At 36.7% G+C, this 20,343-nt stretch overlaps 1 protein-coding gene across 1 annotated transcript in view; it reads right to left on the bottom strand.

Annotated features, from left to right (window-relative positions):
* LOC307121502 (solute carrier family 45 member 3) overlaps positions 1-20,343 on the bottom strand; it is a 36,877-nt gene that overhangs the window by 667 nt on the left and 15,867 nt on the right. The window contains exons 2-5 of the mRNA XM_079809105.1: positions 15,530-15,878; positions 9,128-9,955; positions 6,259-6,524; positions 3,954-4,379 (exon numbers count right to left, since the gene is read on the bottom strand). Coding sequence (XP_079665231.1) covers positions 3,969-4,379; positions 6,259-6,524; positions 9,128-9,955; positions 15,530-15,677 — 1,653 coding nt within the window. The 5' untranslated portion in view covers positions 15,678-15,878 and the 3' untranslated portion in view covers positions 3,954-3,968. The remainder of the gene's footprint in view (positions 1-3,953; positions 4,380-6,258; positions 6,525-9,127; positions 9,956-15,529; positions 15,879-20,343) is intronic.

Here is a 20,343-nt window from a genome sequence, read left to right as displayed (position 1 = left end):
AAACAACAATCAGTCAATAAAATGTAGTACAAAAGGACTTACATAGACTTTGCATTATAAAAAGCAAAAACTTGTGAGATTGGAAAAATGTTTTTTAGTTCTCTCACAAAAATACTGCACACCCACAAGAAACTTGCATTCCCCCTGAGAAAATGTGTTTCTCTTGCAAAAGTATTGCACTCATCCGAGAGAATTTGTTTCTTTTGCAAAAGTATTGCGCTCATCCGAGAAACTTTGCATTCGCTCACAAAACATTTGTGTTTTCTTGCAAAAGTATTGCATAATGCATTCCCCTGAAAACTTTGCATTCACTCACAAACGGATTTCGTTCCATTAAGAAAGAGAACCTTGTTACCAGTGTTGGGGGTAACGCATTACAAGTAACTTGAGTTACGTAATAATATTACTTTTTCCAAGTAACTAGTAAAGTAACGCATTACTTTTCAAATTTACAACAAAATATCTGAGTTACTTTTTCACATTAATTTGACTGACAGCTCTCCTGTCCCCATGTTGAGAAAAATAAGTGCAGAGGTATTGTAGTTCTAGACTAAATGTGAGCATTTATTTATCTCACTTGCACAATAAAGATTATGTACTCCTCAAAATGAATAAAATCAGTCAAATGCAAAATAAACCTCCAAATATTAAATGTTAAATAAAACAACAATTTTTATGCATAATCTACCTTTATATTTAATTTACCAATGTCTTGCTGCTGACCTTTGATGATGAAAATTACTAGGTTTTTTTATTGGTAAAACTTTTTTCTCCTGCATCCTATTCTACCATTATCCAGAATGACAGCACAGTAGTGATGTGTCGTTCATGAACAATTCGTTCATTTTGAGCGAATCTTTAATATGACTCAGGACTACCGAGTTGTCTCAGAGAGTGATTCGTTCATTTTGTGTTGACCGCGCATGCGCATTACGCTGAATCTGTACTGGAAACAACAAAAATGATTAGTTCATCATTCGAGTCTCGAGTCTCGAGTTCTGGTCTGAGACTTTCGTTCTTCCTGTCAGTCCCATAGAGTCTATGCTGTCAGTAGCGGAAACAGAAAAGATTAGTTCTTACGAGTCTTTCGGGTTTGACGTTTGAGTCATTCGTTCTTTTGCCACGTGTCTTGTCACCGTATTCAACACTAGTTCACAACCTTTTTATAACAAGCACGTAGTTATTTTTTTATTTAATTTTATTTTTTTTATATATATAATTCTCAGTTAATATCAGACATATACTAATATGGGAAATATATTGACTATTCAAGTCTTTTTTGAGACTGAGAGAACAGAAACTTTTGCGAGAGAACACAAAGTTTCTCAGGGGAACGCAATACTTTTGCAAGAAAACACAAGTTTTGTAAGCGAATGTTGTTAGCAAACGCAAATGTTTTGCAAGTGAACGCAAATGTTTTGCAAGTGAATGCAAATGTTTTGCGAGCAAACGTAAAGCTTCTCAAGGGGAATGGAACCATTGGGCCTCATTCATGAAACTTTCGTAAATATATTTGAGCTTATTCGGTGTAATTTGCATGTAAAATGGACCTTTACGAAAACTCTCTTCCGGATTCACAAACGCTTCACATACCACAGATTCGGTAGTTAAGCGTGTGTATATTAATGAAGTCCAAACAATCGTAAATAAGGCTAACGTTCACGCTCATTCATAACTAGCATAATCCCCGCACATGAGTTACAACTACATAATTTACGTGTCCAGGAATGCTGTGGAATCTTCTGGACCTCCTTCTCAGGTTTGGCTCCAGTATATTGCATAAATGCTAAAGAGCAATATTCAATTATCGTGTGTCTACCAAAGCATTTTTGGTCATCTAAAAATGCCTGGTGCTCTTCTGAAAGCTGCCAGTTGGTGGCGCTTTTTCCAGCTGAGATACTTTGGTTGCTATCTATGATACAGAATATCCATGGCAGTAATGTGTTACTAGCATCTCATTTTGAAGAATATACAAATTGTTGTTGAATATTATATATTCATTTTGAATATAAAAATGCAGTAACCAGTAAATCCTCCGTTGTTTTTCAGTCATTGTACAAGTAGGATGATTGGTTGGTGTAGTATTTGTCCCGCCCCTCCTCCACTGGGATTGTACGGATGGGTAAAAAGTGACAGTGATGAGCGCTGCCAATTACCCAGAGTTGAACAGTTGAAAAAAAAAGACAGGGCAAACTCGTGAAATATTATTAAGGTACATAGTGCATCAAAGTGCAATGTCATCAGTTTGCTTAAATTAGAACACAGAACATTACATTTTTTACGCACCATTTACACATGGTAGGGAGCAGGTGTAAATGTCTTTTGTACCGACTAAAATGTTCAAAATACGATATTTTCGTGAATCCCGAAAATTTACATCAAATTCATTCTGCTCGTGTTTCATGAATGAGGCCCATTGTGTGAGCAAACAAACATTTGCTAGAGAATGCAAATCTTTTGTGAATGAACACAAATGTTTTGCGAGGTAATGCAGTTTCTTGGGGGAACGCAATATTTTGCAAGAAAACGCAAACGTTTTGTAAGTAAACGAAAATGTTTTGTGAGCAAATGCAAATGTTTTGCAAGCAAACGAAAATGTTTAGCAAGTGAACACAAATGTTTTGTGAGTGAATGAAAATGATTTGCAAGCAAAAGCAAATGTTTTGTAAGTGAAAGCAAATGTTTTGTAAGTAAACAAAAATGTTTTGCAAGCAAACACAAATGTTTTGTAAGCGAAAGCAAATGTTTTGTAAGTGAAAGCTAATTTTTTTGTAAGTAAACAAAAATGTTTTGCAAGCAAACAAAAATGTTTTGTAAGCGAAAGCAAATGTTTTGTAAGTAAACAAAAATGTTTTGCAAGCAAACACAAATGTTTTGTAAGCAAAAGCAAATGTTTTGTAAGCGAAAGCAAATGTTTTGTAAGTGAAAGCAAATGTTTTGTAAGTAAACAAAAATGTTTTGCAAGCAAACAAATGTTTTGTAAGCGAAAGCAAATGTTTTGTAAGTAAACAAATATGTTTTGCAATCAAGTGCAAATGTTTTGCAAGCGAAAGCAAATTTTTTGTAAGTGAAAGCAAATTTTTTTGTAAGTAAACAAAAATGTTTTGAAAGCAAACAAAAATGTTTTGTAAGCGAAAGCAAATGTTTTGTAAGTAAACAAAAATGTTTTGCAAGCAAACGCAAATGTTTTGCAAGCAAAACAAATGTTTTGTAATTAAACGAAAATGTTTTGCAAGCAAAAGCAAATGTTTTGTAAGTGAAAGCAAATGTTTTGTAAGTAAATAAAAATGTTTTGCATGCAAACACAAATGTTTTGCATGCAAACACAAATGTTTTGTAAGCGAAAGCAAATGTTTTGTAAGTAAACAAAAAATGTTTTGTAAGCGAAAGCAAATGTTTTGTAAGTAAACAAAAATGTTTTGTAATTAAACGAAAATGTTTTGCAAGCAAAAGCAAATGTTTTGTAAGTAAACAAACAAACAAAGCTTCTCTGCCGAACAAAATCATTTTGTGAGCGAACAAACATTTGCGAAAGAACACAAATGTTTTGCAAAATAATGCAAAGTTTCTCAGGGAACGCAAAACGTTGGCAAGGAAACGCAGATGTTTTGCAAGCGAACACAAAGCTTCTCGGGCAAACAACTTAATTTTGTGAGCAAACAAACTTTTGCAAGAGAACTCAAATGTTTTGTGAGCGAACACAACTGTTTTGCGAGATAATGCAAATTTTCTCAGGGGAACGCAATACTTTTGCAAGAAAAAGGCAAATGTTTTGTAAGTGAACAAGAATGTTTAGCAAGTGAACACAAAAATGTGCGTTTGTCAGAACGCAAATATTTTGCAAGAGAATGCTAAGTTTTCCTCCAATCACCCTGTCCCTTTAGGGGCTCCGTAGATTAGTCAGTAACATTTAAGATGATGCTTAGTAAAAGGTCAACTGTGAAATGACTCACATGATTACTGCTGCTTCAGTTTCTGAGGTCCTTTTGGTCAAAGATGATGTGGGTGGCAAAATAGATGCCAATTGCACCAAATATGGCAGAGGAGGCGATGTACGCGGTGACGGACTCTGTGAACTGGACGATCATGCCCATGAAAAAGGTAGGGAAGACCTGAGAGAGAAGGAAGGTGCTGTCCAGAATGGCAAAGTCTAGTCCCACCCCACGTTTCTCAAAATCCTCTGATTCCAGACCATTCTGATTGTGCAGAGGTGGGTAATACTCGGGTTTATCTTTATTGTAATGAGCATGCCCGTTGGAAACGCCACTCTTGTGGTTGAGATCTCCAGGGCCATTGTCTAGTGTCAGACAAACAGAATCCCTTGTGATGGTAAATCCATTTGTGTGCGTTTTTTTGGTTTTGCTGTTTTGCATGTACACCTGGAATAAAAAGCAAGTGAGACATCACGTATATGATAAATATATCTAGCTTTTATTTGAGGGCTTTTTGTAATTTTATAGGCACCATACAATGATGACAATAGATGATAAGTAAAATGCTGTACATATATAGGCTCACACTGTTTTTGTAAGAAGTTTTACAATATATTTTTGCTATTTTTATAATGGACATGGATTTTTAAATATTATATCAGGAAATGTTGCAGGCCAGATTCAAAATGACTTTTTTAATATATTGTAAAACTACCTACAAAAATATTTTGATCCTATATACATAATATGTATTTTCTATACAAGCTAAGAGAGAAAAAATATACAGGGAGTGCAGAATTATTAGGCACGTTGATTTTCTGATCATATTTTTTTTCCAGGCACATTTGACCAATTCCAAACCACAGTAATCCTAATAACTACTATTGATTTAGTATTTAATAATGTATAAGTGATATATAATTGTTCATGAAGGCTGGAAATGAAAATCACCTTATATTCAGGTGCGCAGAATTATTAGGCATGTTTTCTTTTACAGATAAATTGAGCCAAAAAAGAGATTTAACTCAGACTGAAAAGTCAAAAAGTATTAAATGCCCATGAGAAGGATGCAATACTAATGCAATACTAGACATTGCAGTTAAGGCGTGACCATTGGACAGTGAAATGCTCGTTGGGTCAGCAGGGTCAGACAAAAACATGTGGCGGAGAAAAGACACCTATTAACCGCAAAAGAATTAAGAATTAAGGTGAAGAATTAAGGGTGAAACCATCAGGAACCCTTTAGTCTCCAGCGCCACCATTTTCCAGAGCTGCAACCTACCTGGAGTCTCCAGAAGTGCAAGGTGTCAGGATCTCAGAGACTTCAGTTAGGTAAAGAATCCTAAAAAATGACCCCCACTAGATAAGAATCACAAGCTGAAGTGTTGTAAAATACATGAAGAAGGTTTTTTTATAGGCTTTATGGACAGATAGGTTGAGAGTGACTCTTGAAGGACCAGCACCACATCCTCTAGTACCACTGTTTGAAGAATTAATCTTCCAGAATCTGGCAGTACGTTTTGGGAGTTCATTTTAGTCCATCCTGAAGTCCGTTTTGCAGAGATGGACTAAAAATGAACTCCCAAAACGTACTGCCAGATTCTGGAAGATGAATTCTTCAAACAGTGGTACTAGAGGATGTGGTGCTGGTCCTTCAAGAGTCATTCTCAACCTATAAAACCTATAAAGCCTATAAAAAAGCAGGCTTCATGTATTTTACAACACTTCAGCTTATGATTCTTATTTAGTGGGGGTCATTTTTTAGGATTCTCTGAGATCCTGACACCTTGCACTTCTGGAGACTCCAGGTAGGTTGCAGCTTTGGAAAATGGTGGCGCTGGAGACTAAAGGGTTCCTGATGGTTTCACCCTTAATTCTTCACCTTAATTCTTAATTCTTTTGCGGTTAATAGGTGTCTTTTCTCCGCCACATGTTTTTGTCTGACCCTGCTGACCCAACGAGCATTTCACTGTCCAATGGTCACGCCTTAACTGCAATGTCTAGTATTGCATTAGTATTGCATCCTTCTCATGGGCATTTAATACTTTTTGACTTTTCAGTCTGAGTTAAATCTCTTTTTTGGCTCAATTTATCTGTAAAAGAAAACATGCCTAATAATTCTGCACACCTGAATATAAGGTGATTTTCATTTCCAGCCTTCATGAACAATTATATATCACTTATACATTATTAAATACTAAATCAATAGTAGTTATTAGGATTACTGTGGTTTGGAATTGGTCAAATGTGCCTGGAAAAAAAATATAATCAGAAAATCAACGTGCCTAATAATTCTGCACTCCCTGTATAAGCATTAAATGCCTACCTCTTTCTCTTTGTGGTAGTGGCAGGTGAGCGTGTAAGGCAGTGTCTGCAGTGTTGCATAGGCAAAGCCAGTGAGGGCCGACATAGCTGTGACCAACAGCACGCTTTTGGACAAGCAGATGACCAGAGCAGAGACGGTGAAACACACCATGCTGCTTAGATAGACCGTCCTGGAACCAAAGAGACGCACCAGCCTGCTCATGACCAGCGAGAAGAAGGTTGAGGTAGCGCACTGCAGGAACAGGCCCAGGCTGCCCATACGGATACCTGTAGAAAAATTCACAAGAGAAACTGCTTGATTCTGATTTAGAATCAATAAAGTATTGATTCAGAATCAGCACTTGATTCTGAACTGGTGAATCAAATCATTTTTTATAATGCCGCTATGGTAAATATGGTTGAAATGTTACTTGTGCACCAAATCAGCATATTAAAAAAACAGTAATATTGTGAAATATTATTACAATTTAAAAGAACGGTTTTCTATTTTAATATACTTTAAAATATATTTTATTTCTGTGATGCAAAGCTGATTTTTCATCAGCCATTACTTCAGTGTCACAAGAATAAAAAGCTAAAAAATAACAACATTTATTTAAAATAGAAATCTCTTGTAACAATACACACTACCGTTCAAAAGTTTGTGGTCAGTAATTTTTTCCTTCTTTTAAAAAAATAAATAAATGTATAGTTTTATTCAGCAAGGACGTGTTGTATTGATAAAGAAAGTGATAGTAAAAGATACTTGTTAAGATTTTTAGAAAAGATTTCTATTTTGAATAAATGCTGTTCTTTTTAACTTTTTATTCATCAATGAATCCTGAAAAAAGTATCAAAGGTTCCAAAGAAATATTGAGCAGCACAGCTGTTTCCAACATTGATAATAACTGGGTATCAAATCATCATATTAGAATGATTTCTGAAGAATCAAGTGACACTGAAGAGTAGTGATGCTGAAAATGCAGAAATAAATTATATTATAAAGTATATTAAAATAGAAAACCATTATTTTAAATTGTAATATACAATATTACTGTTTTTTCTGTCTTTTTGATCAAATAAATCAATTTGACTTCTTTCAAAAACATTAAAAATAGTGTTTCTAAACTTTTGACCGGTACTGTATTTAAAATGATTCATTATAAATTATAAAATAATGCGTATCATTACTTCTTACATATATTGTTAACTGACCTTTATTATACTTTAAATTCAATGGGTCTCATTCGCTAATAATTGCGTGGATTCTTTTGAATTTGTACGCACGGGAGAACTTCTCACGAAAAATCTTTATGATTCACAAAACGTTCATACGCACATTTCACACACATATTTGTGTGTACACATGCTTAGTGAATGAGACCCAGTGAGTGCATCCTTCTTTTCAACAACTGCATGTCCAGGTAAACAACATTCCCCAGCCCTTGTGGATTTGACAGATGAGGTCATTTCAAACAGTTTGCTTTGACCATTTGAGCATAATGGAGAATGCTTCCTTTGAATAAATCCTACGAGTGATGTTGACTAAGGCATGTGTTTGCAGGCTTTGGCGTTGTACTTCAAACAAGCCAGGAACTTTCCTCACAGAAGGAATTCATCATTTAAACACAATTGCAGAGGGCCGAGATGTTCCCTGGACAAGTACCTCAAACATTTTTCGTTACATGGTGCAGTTACACAGTTTGCCGTCGACGGCACTGACAGACTTAATTTGTTTGCACACTGATCTTGACCACATCTGTCAAAATGTTTTGGTAAAGGAGCTTTCTGCTGGTGTCAAAGTTCAGTGGGAGGTGTACAGATGGTTGTAGATTTTGTAAGCTCATTGTTGACTAGGTAAGGACATGCATTTGTGTTTATGAACATTGCTGGAAACTCAAGTGCAAAGCTGACGGAGGCCACATGTGGAGGTGAATACAAGTTCACAGTCTTGAGACAGACGATCTGGCCAGAAGACGGAAATGAAAGACCACCATTAGCAGGAAAACAAGTTCATGGACAGTGAAAATGATTTCTAGGGGGGGTAGCTAAAGGGATAGTTCACCCCAAAATCAGAATCACCCCATGATTTACTCACCCTCAAGCCATCCAAGGTGTATATGACATTCTTCTTTCAGACGAATACAATCTGAGTTTTATTAAAATATGTCCTGGCTCTTCCAAGCTTTATAATGGCAGCCAAAAAAGTGCATCCATCCATTATAAAAGTAATCCACATGGCTCCAGGGGGTTAATAAAGGCCTTCTGAAGTGAAGTGATTGGTTTTTGTAAGATAAATATCCATATTTAAAACTTTATAAAGTTAAACCATTAAAAAAAGTTACTTTTATAATGGATGGATGCACTTTTTTGGGCTTCAAATTTTGGGCCGCCATTCACTGCCATTATAATGCTTGGAAGAGCCAGGACATTTTTTTATAAAACTCAGATTGTATTCGTCTGAAAGACAGTCATATACACCTAGGATGGATTGAGGGTGAGTAAATCATGTGGTAATTTTCATTTTTGGGTGAACTATCCCTTTAATGAGAGCCTTCAGACAAAACTTAGAGTTTATATACAAACATTAACCAACCAACAAAATGTCCCTTAACATTAACAAAACATTAACAGAAACGCCTCAAGGAATGTATGACGCATGATTCGGAGAGAAATCTGAAATATAAAATATGAAGAAAATAAGACATGAACATCTTGGATGACATGGGGCTGAGTACATTATCAGGAAATGTTCATTTTAAAGTGAACTAATCCTTTAAAACAAAGGCCTACATGGCTAAAGAAACAAAGAAATGAATCACACTAATGAATCGCTTAAAATAAAGACCAGATATGTGCTCTAAGAAAGTAAATAGGGTCGATTTTCTTACCTTCATCATAGCGTTGCCTGAGAGCGGTACCAGGTGCAGCGCTGGGAACTCCTTCGTACAGTCCCTCGCCAACAAAATCTGTGTAGAAGAGCATGAAGGACATGACACCCATCCAGCTGCAGAGCTGCGCCAAACACAGCTGTCGCATGACATGCGGCACGTGGCAGTAGCTGCGATAAATGGCCGGTGTCATCGACCAGCAAGTCCTCAGCAGGCACATGAGCGGGCCGGACTTCAGAGTCCGCAGCTTACACTGAAACAGATAGCAGCACGAGCGCGGAAAACACCGCCCGGGCTCCAACGGCCCCGGTTCTAAGGTGGACGTGGGTTCCTCGGACACCTTCATGGTGACCAACACGCTGACCACGAAGATGAGGATGAGGACAGAGAACAAGCACTCCGCCTGACCACCCAGGTAGAAGGACAGGAGCCCACCGCTCCAGTCCAGGGCGGGTAGCAGGTAGCCCACGCAACCTCCGAAGCTTACCATGAAGGAGAACATGGCGAAAGCCTGTCCGCAGTCATCCCGTTCACGGTAGAGGTCAGAGAGTAATGCCTCCAGCGGTGTAAAGCACACCTGCCCGCAGAAGTCTAAAAGGCCCACACCTAGGATGAGCAGGCCCACCTGGAGAGCCTGGTTGCGGCGGGTGCTGCCCCAGCTCAGGTTGGCGGCCAACACGTCAGCATGTGGTATGATCAAAAGGGCTAGGAGAACTCCCAATGACAACAGCCATATGAAGGGTCGACGTCGGCCGTAGCTACTGTTGCAGTGATCGCTGGCTGAGCCAATCAGGGGGATGAAGAGAAGCCCCAGAACAGGTCCAATACCTAAGAAAAATGAGAATATAAAGGCAAGACACCCCAGGTGAATAGTGTAAAACTTAACTAACAGATAACACTCCAGTTGGTTGATTGATTATATTAAAGGGATAGTTCACCCCAAAAATAAAATTATCCCATAATTTACCCACCCTCAAGCCATCCTAGGTGTATATGACATTCTTCTTTCAGACGAATACAATCAGAGTTATTCCGTATTTAACATTTTAAGTGTAGTGCCTCTCGCAGTTCAAAATGCTTACTGTGCGTTCACACCGCCGCCGGCGAGAGCGTCAAACTTCGCTCTGGCCGCCCTGCCATCGACGCTGTAGAAAGATTCGTGGACGCGCTGCCGCTCTGACGTAGATCGAATGCTTGGTCTTTTTTGAAACTGCATTTAAAGGGGGCTACAAAGCAAACACTCATGTTGATCTGCGTTTGTGCAGACTAATCACAGGTAGGGTATAACCGTATAATATAACCTCATGAAATCATTTAAATGTGAAAGTTTAAAAAAAGCAGATCGATGGAAAGAACTTAACAATTATAGTTACATGTTTGCTAACGAAATAAACCAATTAAAAGCCATTTGTGTGGTGGATAAATAATGCTGCACGTCTTCTTATCAAACCCGCCGCACCAGCAGTGATCAACCTCCTCTATTTTGCTTGGGAACTAATGTGGTAGGAACCGAAGTTTACAGCACTGCGTTCTCTAGAATCATCTCAAGCGGAGCACTACTACATTCCCATTGGTTGCCGCCGGCTGCCGCCGAACCGCGTCATAGCTCATTACCATAAAGTTGACCTGACTTCAACTCTCCTTGACGCCCAAATCGTCCAAGACGCGCCGCGCCGCTCTCGCCGGAGCTCGCCGCCGGGCTCCCATTGAGAATGAATGACTTCCGGCCACTTTGACGCTCTCGCCGGCGGCGGTGTGAACGCACAGTTACACTACATCCGACGTCATCGTCACGGCAGTTACAAGTTTTTACACTATGTCTGACGTCATCGTCGTGGCAGTTACGTTTTTTGTTTGTTTTTGTAAGTTGAATACTGAAGATGGTCTGCCGGAAGCTAGATATTTTACTTTATAACATATTAAATATGAATATTTTTCTTACAAAAAAAACATCGATTGGCTTCAGAAGGCCTTTATTAACGCTCAGGAGGCGTGTGGGTTACTTTTACAATGGATGGATGCACTTTTTTGGGCTTCAAATTTTGGGCTGCCATCCACTGCCATTATAATGCTTGGAAGAGCCAGGACATATTTTAATATAACTCTGGTTTTATTCGTCTGAAAGAAGAATGTCATACGATGGCTTGAGGGTGAGTAAATCATGGGGTAATTTTCATTTTTGGGTTAACTATCCCTTCAAGAATTGCAAATATATATATTACATGTTTATGAAATGTTGTTTAAATTGAGGCAACTGAGGCATTATCTAATTAAATATGCACTCATTTGCATACATTTCCAGAAGAGAAATCTGAACATTGGATTCAGGTCAAATAAAATACATTTTCACCATGTTTTTAGGAATAAATGGAACAAAATTAGGCAAATGATACATGAACAAACCCCCATTTAAAACCTTCAGAATGTAGATGGAATAAAACTCTAAAAGTCTGGTGTAAGTGCTACAGAATTGGAGATTTTGTGAAAGCGGCTTTTAAAAGATTTGTAGTGTAACTGAAATCTACCGACACACATAGATGAAGCAAAACACAAGTCTATTTCTTTCCACTACACTCTTTAAAATTATAGGTTCTTTATTGGCATTGATTGTTCCATGAAGAAACTTTATGGAACCTTTTCAATGCATAAAAGGTTCTTTATAGTGGAAAAAGTTTCTTTCGATTTTTAAAAAACTCTTCACACTAAGAAAAAAGGTTCTTTTAAGAACTGTTAGCTGAATGTTCTATGGAATCACTGCATAAACTTTTAAACTTGGAACCTTTCGCCTGAGAAGAAAATTGACCAGTGCATGAAAAAATTATGTTTTTGCCTGTTTAGTTTCTCGCATTAAACTAAAAGATCAATTTTAGTTCACTCGAGACAACATTTATGTCAAAGAATCACAGCTGTGGCCTCCATTCCTTCATCTTTTGGCTTCATCTTCAGGCTGCTGTAAAGCTGCCTGTAGTTTAAGGTGACCAATATCTGGCTTGGCTTCCTCATCTCCACAGCTTTTCTAATTAAAGAAGATGACTCAGTCCACTGGTTGGGCACCGATTCCCATTTCAATTCATGCCTAGATCTTCAGGAGCTATTTTTATTCAAGTGCGTGGTGGAAAGATGACCTGAACATGCTCAAAACGCAATTAAAAGTTCACTGGAGTCCATTTACACACTGTCCACTGTAAAAATGTTAGTAAGTTTAATGGCAAAGCAATGTAAAAATACTGTACAAAAAACTATTTTAAACTATACTGACAAATTGTATTACATTTAACAGGCCAATGCATTATTAAAATTATTACTGTCATTTAAAATTCAAATTTTAACAGGGTTTCTGCAGGTTTTAGGATGGTAAATTTAAGACTTTTTTTATGGAACACAATACGCCAATATGTTTTCTAAATGTAAATGTCTAGGGAGAAACAGGAGTTGTATTAGCAATGATTCAAAGTTTGAAAGTTCAACTGCCAACAGATCTCCATTACATTTTAATTACTTTTACAAAAAAATGACTTTAATACCTCTGCTACCAACCACTAGAATATGGAAATAACTTTTCCTTTCTTCCTTAGTATTTTTGCCTTGTTTTCCAGTGCAATAGTCTAAAGATTCTTAAATCAAGATACATTTACTGAAGAAACTAAATAAAATATGATGTTTTCTGAAAAAAAAGAAGATTAAAATAAAGTTTATGATTTAAAAAATAACAAATATAATGGGCTTAGTTCAAAAATTGACTTAATTCAAAAGTTTTTATACCTTATTGACGCATATGTGACCCTGGACCACAAAACCAGTCATAAGGGTCAATTTTTTATTTTTTTTAATTGAGGTTTATACATCTGAAAGCTGAATAAAACTTTCCATTGATGTATGATTTGTTAGGATAGGACAATATTTGGCCGAGATACAACTGTTTGAAAATCTGGAATCTGAGGAAGCAAAAAATCTTGTGCGAATAGCACTTGATTGTTTTTGCTGAAAAAGTATTAATTTATTGTTTTAAAAATCTTACAGACCCAAAACTTTTGAACGCGTTACTGAGTATGGTGTGTAATTACAACATTTCCAAAAAAGTGAAAGTGGAAGCAGGTGTGGAATATTCCACCTAAAACAATTTTAAGGCAACCACCTTTTAAGGCATTGAGGAGGTATTGACAAACCATGTGAGCAATACTGTAGAGAAACCATGGAAGTGCACAGCCAAAGGAACTGCCTACTCTAAAAAGATTTATTTAACAATGTCGGTCAACAGCGCCTGTAAGTCAACACATGCTGTTTTTCCCAAAGTGGAGGGCGAGTTCTGCCCACTTCCTTTTAAAGGTGCCTTTGTGCCGTTTGCGACAGTATGAGACAATTAATCATGTGACTCTTTTATATACTACACAGTGCAATTCATTATAGTCATTTTAATTGTTCCTGTAGCTCAAACGGAAAAGCATGGCTTTAACAACAGCAAGGTCATGGGTTTAATTTCAAGAGAAAAATGAAAAAAAAAAAAACTTTAATGCACTGTTAGTTCAAAAAGAGGTCTCAAACAACTCATCACATGACCATCAGACTGATCCAAAAAGCTCTGACTAAGGAATTTATTTCAGAGGAAAATTAATAAACCCACTCCATTAAGAAATACTGAAGCAAAACCTCTGGAATCACATACAACCACACATGAAACCTCTCCAAATGAGCAGCAATGGCCTGTTGGTGGTTTTGAAAGCACTTCTAAGGGCAACGACATTATGAGTTTATTTAGCTTGTGAATGGAAACGAACACAAAGGATCTTTCTTTGCTTTCTACTGCAGCTGTTGACAAAGAGAGCGGTGTGGAGTGTGTATTAACACCAAATATCTTCTGTCCGTCTGGTGTGAAGTGACCACATGCACGTTTGTGAACTGCTTTTCTTCTGTTTTGGTTGCAAGGCTAATAGTCTTGGAGAGAGATTCATTTACAGCAAAAGCCATGTGGAAGCCATTTGTGGGCACAAAATAATGCATCTGTAATGCATATGGCACGCTGAAAAATCACAAACACAGAGGCCAAATATTTAGAGTGGTAGGTCTGGTTAATCTAGGTCGAAAAGAATAAAAACAATCACGGACCTCGCTGTATTTGAACACATTTCTCCTGGACACTGTCTCTAGTAGACAAAAGCAAATAATTCTCGACACATAAATGAGTGTCCTAGTAATACATAAAAACCATCTAAAAAAATTTATTTTAAATTAATATATACTACCGTTCAAAATGCTTATAATATTTTTGAAAGAAAAGGCGGCTTTTATTTGATCAAAAATACAGTAAAAACTGTCATATTGTGAAATATTATTACAATTTAATATAACGGTTATCTAGTTTAATATATTTTGAAATGTAATGTACTCCTTTGATGGCCAGTTACTCCAGTCTTCAGTGTCACATGATCCTTCAGAAATCATTCTAATATTCTGATTTGAGGCTCAAGACACATTTCTTATTATTATTATCAATGTTAAAAAGAGTTTCTTAATATTTTTGGAAACGGATATATTTTTTCAGGATTTTTTGAATGAATAGAAAGTTCAAATCAACAGTGTTTATTTGAAATGTACATCTTTTATAACATTATAAATGTCTTTACTCTCACTTTTGATCAATCTGATGTGTCCTTGATAATAAAAGTATTAAAAGTATTAATTTCTTTCAAAAGGAGAAAAATCTGAAGTTTATATAGATGCTCATAAAGTATTTATTTAATGCATCTTTACTGAATAAAAGCATCAATTTCTTAAAAAAAAAAACATTTACTCACCCCAATCTTTTGAATGGTAGTATGTATGTATAGTCTATATATATATATGTATATTCTATTTTTTATTTACATGTTAAAAGTTTTGGCATGGCTCAAAAAATCAAGACCACTGAAGAGTAGAGCTTTAACTAACTGGTTTTTAAAAGAAATACCAAAGTAACACTCAAATCAAATACCAAAGTGACATTTTTGAAAATGCATCTCAAGACCCATAAAAGAATAGCAGAACATAGGCGGTGAGAAATGGAAAATTTGCGCATTTAAATAACTCATTTGACTGACTCTCAGGCAGCCCATGATGACTATATTATCTGCTGAAAGTCCAGAGGAAAGTCCTTCAGAATTTTAACAGGATGCAGTAAAACTATACAAGCTTCCATACAGCTGCTGACCCCTCGAGCCTCTGGGCCTCTTCCTGCAGCCCGGTGCCTTCCAATTAGCACCTGATTACCACCTGGATGGGGCAGCGAGTGATTTAGCCAGTAATTATGATAATGACCCACATTATAGGATCAGCTCCTTAGTGGGAAATAACCTTGACTTGCTGTTTACAGTGCAGCCCTTGGTATAAACGTTGGATTGACATTCCACAGTTAAGATGAAACCTTACCTAAAACCATCGTCATGTACTGCTCCTCCACGCCAGCTTCCAGCAGCAGAGGTGGCACGTACGTGATCCCAGCTGCCACGCAGATCTCCAAGCCACATGTCAGCGAGTTCAGAAGGACCAGACGCCACTGAGACCTCCATCCAGTCATATTTACACAGGAAGGGTTCACCTTTCTCCCGTGTGTCGGTGTGAAAAAAAACCTCTACTGACGCTTCCTGGAGAAGGCGAAAGGCGCAGGGTTGGGTGCCCAGGGACGAGGCGGGCGCGTGGGGTGCGGGAGAGCAGAGATGCGGACTCTCAGAGGGCTCAGATGGACTAGGGGATCCATCGTGTCTTCAGCATTCTTGATCTGAAAGGAAGAGTGAAGTCACCGTTATTTAAATAGCACTTTATAAAATACAGATAGTTTATTCACAGTAATACAGAATAAATTATTCAAACTTCCTCAAATATGAGACTAATTCAAATTCTGCTCTAAGGCAGCACTAAAAAGACAATAGTGTCATTATTCAGCTGAAGTCATTTCAATGTTGATTCAGTTCAGTTCAATAACTGTAAATATGAAACAAGTTCAATTTCTCTACAGAAGACAATAGCGTAATTTTTCAGCTTGAGTCAGTTCAAAGTTGATTCAATTCAGTAGGTCTGCTCAATTATGGCAAAAATCATAATCACAATTATTTTGGTCCACATTGAAATCAATTATTTAACCTGATTATTGGTGGGTGATGATCAAAGTCTTATTTCATGATACGAGTCATTTTAAATGTCAGTGAAAGATATGTAATAGCCTACAATAGAAATGAAATAAAGTAATCAAATGTAAAATAACACTGCTGTATACATTAAATATAGACTAATCCTTATTTAAAACGACAAAAGCTATACATTTAAGAGCAATCTTGTTTGGTTAAAGGTCCTGTTCTTCGTGATCCCATTCTTCAAACTTTAGTTAGTGTGTAATGTTGCTGTTAGAGCATAAATAATACCTGTAAAATTATAAAGCTCAAAGTTCAATGCCAAGCGAGATTTTTATTTAACTGAAGTTCCCTTTCAAAGCCTACAGTGAACGGCCGGTTTGGACTACAACCCTGTACATCCTGCTTTAATTACGTCAGTAGAAAAGTTTGTCGGCTAACCTCCGCCCACAAGAGTACGCAAAAAAGGGGGCGTGGTCTTGTTGCTCTCCCAAGTGGAGAAGAGGAAGTGTTGCGTTCGTAGAGTGTGTTTGTCGCCATGTCGTTGAGACGCTGTTATTTTCATCCCGGAGTCAAATCACCTTTGTGGCTCAAATTGATACGGTAAAATAGACATGTTTACAATAACATTGAGCGCATGCATCTCCCCGTCATGGTAAGAGGTGTGACCTTCCCGGGCAACGTGTGCTAAGCTGCTGTCGAATCACAACACGGGAACCGCTTACACAATCAGAACTCGTTACGTATTTCTGAAGGAGGGACTTCATTGAACAAGGAAATCATCAAGGCGTTTTGAGGACAGTGAAAACAGCGGTATACAGATAAGTAAATATTGTGAAAAATACTGTGTTATTTTACACGCGAAACATGAACACATGTTATATTGCACACTGTAAACACAATCAAAGCTTAAAAAAACACAGGAAAAACGGGACCTTTAACATTATGAATGCAGCAGATTTATTTATATGCAGCAGAGGCTGCTGTCACTTTAAGAGCTGCACAGATCCAACATACTGTTACACACACGTTTCAAACACGCTTCCTCAAATGTTTACATTCACTTAAGACATAACTGACTGTGTTTACGAGGATAATTACCAAAACTGCATTTTGACATATTTGTGTGTAGGCTAATAGACCATTTAGGCGCATATATGAAGCTCACAGTATCCTTATGCGCGCAGGTGGGAACAGCCTCTCTTTCAGGGCTTAATGCACTTTTTAATTACTCACTTTATAGGCTGATTTGGATAATGCACCGATTGCAATTTTCTTGGCCGATTCCGATTTTTTGTTAATGAGATCGGCCGATACCGATTTTTGCCGATTCCGATTTTATTTCTAAGAACTATAATTGACAGCATATACAAACAAAAATCCACTTTTTCTTCAAAGCAAATTTTTTTTAAATTCTAAAATAAATAATTAAACAATACAACAGGATCTTCTCTCACTTAAACAACTCTCAAAAAATAAGTGTTCTGTGCCTGGAAAGAAGTAGGAATAACAAATAACTGAAAATCAGTTGCTTTATGAAACAAAACATTATAAATTGTCATTTTTCTCTTTTTTACTAAAGTACAAAAGATCCTATGAATGAACAAACCTGAAGTGTACAATACTCCTTCAAATAATAGTTCAGTAATTTGGGTAATAAATGTTGCCAACTAGGGATGTTACGGTACCAAAATTCCAGTAGTCAGACTCGGTACCAATACCATAAAAATTTTACAGTACTCGGTACCAATTTCAGTACAACAGCTAAATGATATATATATATATATATATATATATATGGCATATATTTATATGTTTTTATATATATATATATTTTTTTAAATGCATTTAACCATTTACAAAAAATATTAAATGTATTAAGTTTATTATTTATGATGATAATCATTATAAGTAAATAATACATATACATTTAAAGGCTGTATGCTGTTTAAAAGTAAACATTGTTTATAAAAAAGATCAAGTGAAAAATAATCAACCATTTAAGCATAATGATTATTATTAGTAGAGACGTATTATTATTACATAGAGCCGGCGCTAAATCTACAGTAGGCTACAACAGTAGCCTAATATATTCTGTCAATTAAATTTTTTTTAAACCGAACTTTTATTTTGAAGGGTTGCCGTTGCCCTTGACAATCTGTGTTCATGATATGACAGTTCTCTCAAATGAAACGGTAAATTCTCATGAAGTGACGGTTTATGCGTTCGGCTGATTATCCAGCGCCATGAAGTCCATAATTTCTTTGTAATTGCTTTGGTCTTTTCGCTGCTTATACCAAGGAAAGATAGGAGAGGCTGCAGACCTGTGGCTGGCTCTGAGCTCTGGCCAGCTTTAGCCGTTTTACCTTTACTAACGTTACCTTCTTCAAACTGGGCATGTTCCGCGGGGTGATGGAGTTTTAAGTGTCTAATTAGGTTTGTCCTGTTGTGCGCTTTCCTGGTGGTCCCCCCGCGGTTTATTTTAACCTTACCTTTATTTTAACTGTGTTTATTTTAACCTTTATTTTAACTGTGAGCGTGAGTGAGGCTCTGACATCAACGTCGCGTGCTCACAGCCGCATGTTGACGGATCGGCTCAAAATCGGAGACACGTGAGACTGATCGGCCGATCACCGATCAGGCCGATCATGCAGAAAAACGGCCAATTCCGATCCCTGGCCGATCAATCGGTGCATCTATAGATGTTACATTAGGCTTAGGGAGGAAAGAACACACACCGCTGTGAAGGAAAGGAAAGTGACGGAATGCGACAGCGGCACAATCATCGTTTTACCTCTTTTATCTTGTTTTCATAATCGTTGGAAGCCGAAATACGATTAATCGCACAGCCCTACAATTCAGTTCAATAACAGTGTAGATGTTGTGAAATTCGTCAAGTATGAAATAAATTTGATTTGATTGGCTATAAAGTAGCTTAACAGAAAACAATAGTGTCGTTATTCAGCGCAAGTCAGTTCACATTTTGTTCTCATCCAATATAATTTGAAGTGTCTTTTAAACGAAACAAAAGGTGTGCATGATATATTTGTGTGATGGGACAGTATGAAACGCAGCCCTGCGGAGGTTTTTCTCCACATTCCTCACCCGCAGGCCACACTAAGGTCACCCCGCCTTCCCCGTGCTCTCTGTCATTAGCTCGTTCACTCAGAGCTGATTCGACCGGGACTCCTCAATGCAGTTGCCACCTCTAATTAGCAGCCTTTGTTCATGAAAAGCAACGTTAATGAGTCAGATTTTTACTGCTTCCAGTGGAGAACCAAGCATTGAGAGCGTTATTCTGTGGCTGCTTTTCATTTACCGGGGTAGATTGTGCAATTATGAATTTTTTATGATTAATATCAGGGTTTGTTTTCCTCAGCAGGTCACTCATGTTTATTCTGGAACATTCCAGTGAGACACACTGTGATGGTTGTTGACTTGAATATTCAAGTTTAGGAGTCTGAACTGCCGTTTACAAGCAATTAAACTGAATTTGTTTATTAGAAAGCAAATTGGTATTCGTGCCGTGACACATGGATTCAGGTTAAAATCTATCCAGCTAAAACATAGGAGTGGCAAATTATGTGAAAATACTAAATAAAAGACAATATGTTATTGGAAAGTTACTGTACCTCTGTTCAGTCATGCATGGTAAATCATAATTATGACATAAAATGTGAAATTATGACATACTAAGTGATATATAAAAAGTCATAATTTCGACTTCTCACAACAGAGACTTATTTTATAATCATGAATTTTAACTTTTTGTCATAATTTTGACTTCATGTCAATGTCGACTTATGTCATAAATTTTACCTTTTATATCATATTTATAATTTAGTATAATAGAAAAAGAGTTTAAGTCATAATTATATGACTGTTACATGATTTACCAAAACATGATTAGGCAGAAATAGGTTTCCATACAAAATAGTTACTGATGCACAATCAATCAATAATAAATATATCACTATTTTAAAATAATTTAATATAATTAATAATATAATATTTAAAATATATAAGAATATGTTTTATTTATATTGCTTTTTTAGATTTTAATAATATTTTTAGTAATACATAAGGAAACTAAAATGTTAAAAAGTAATTTTTTTG

Source organism: Gobio gobio (assembly GCF_949357685.1).
Source record: "Gobio gobio genome assembly, chromosome: 25".
In the NCBI taxonomy this organism is placed as follows: Eukaryota; Metazoa; Chordata; class Actinopteri; order Cypriniformes; family Gobionidae; genus Gobio; species Gobio gobio.
This window is presented reverse-complemented; position numbering and strand designations above follow the sequence as displayed.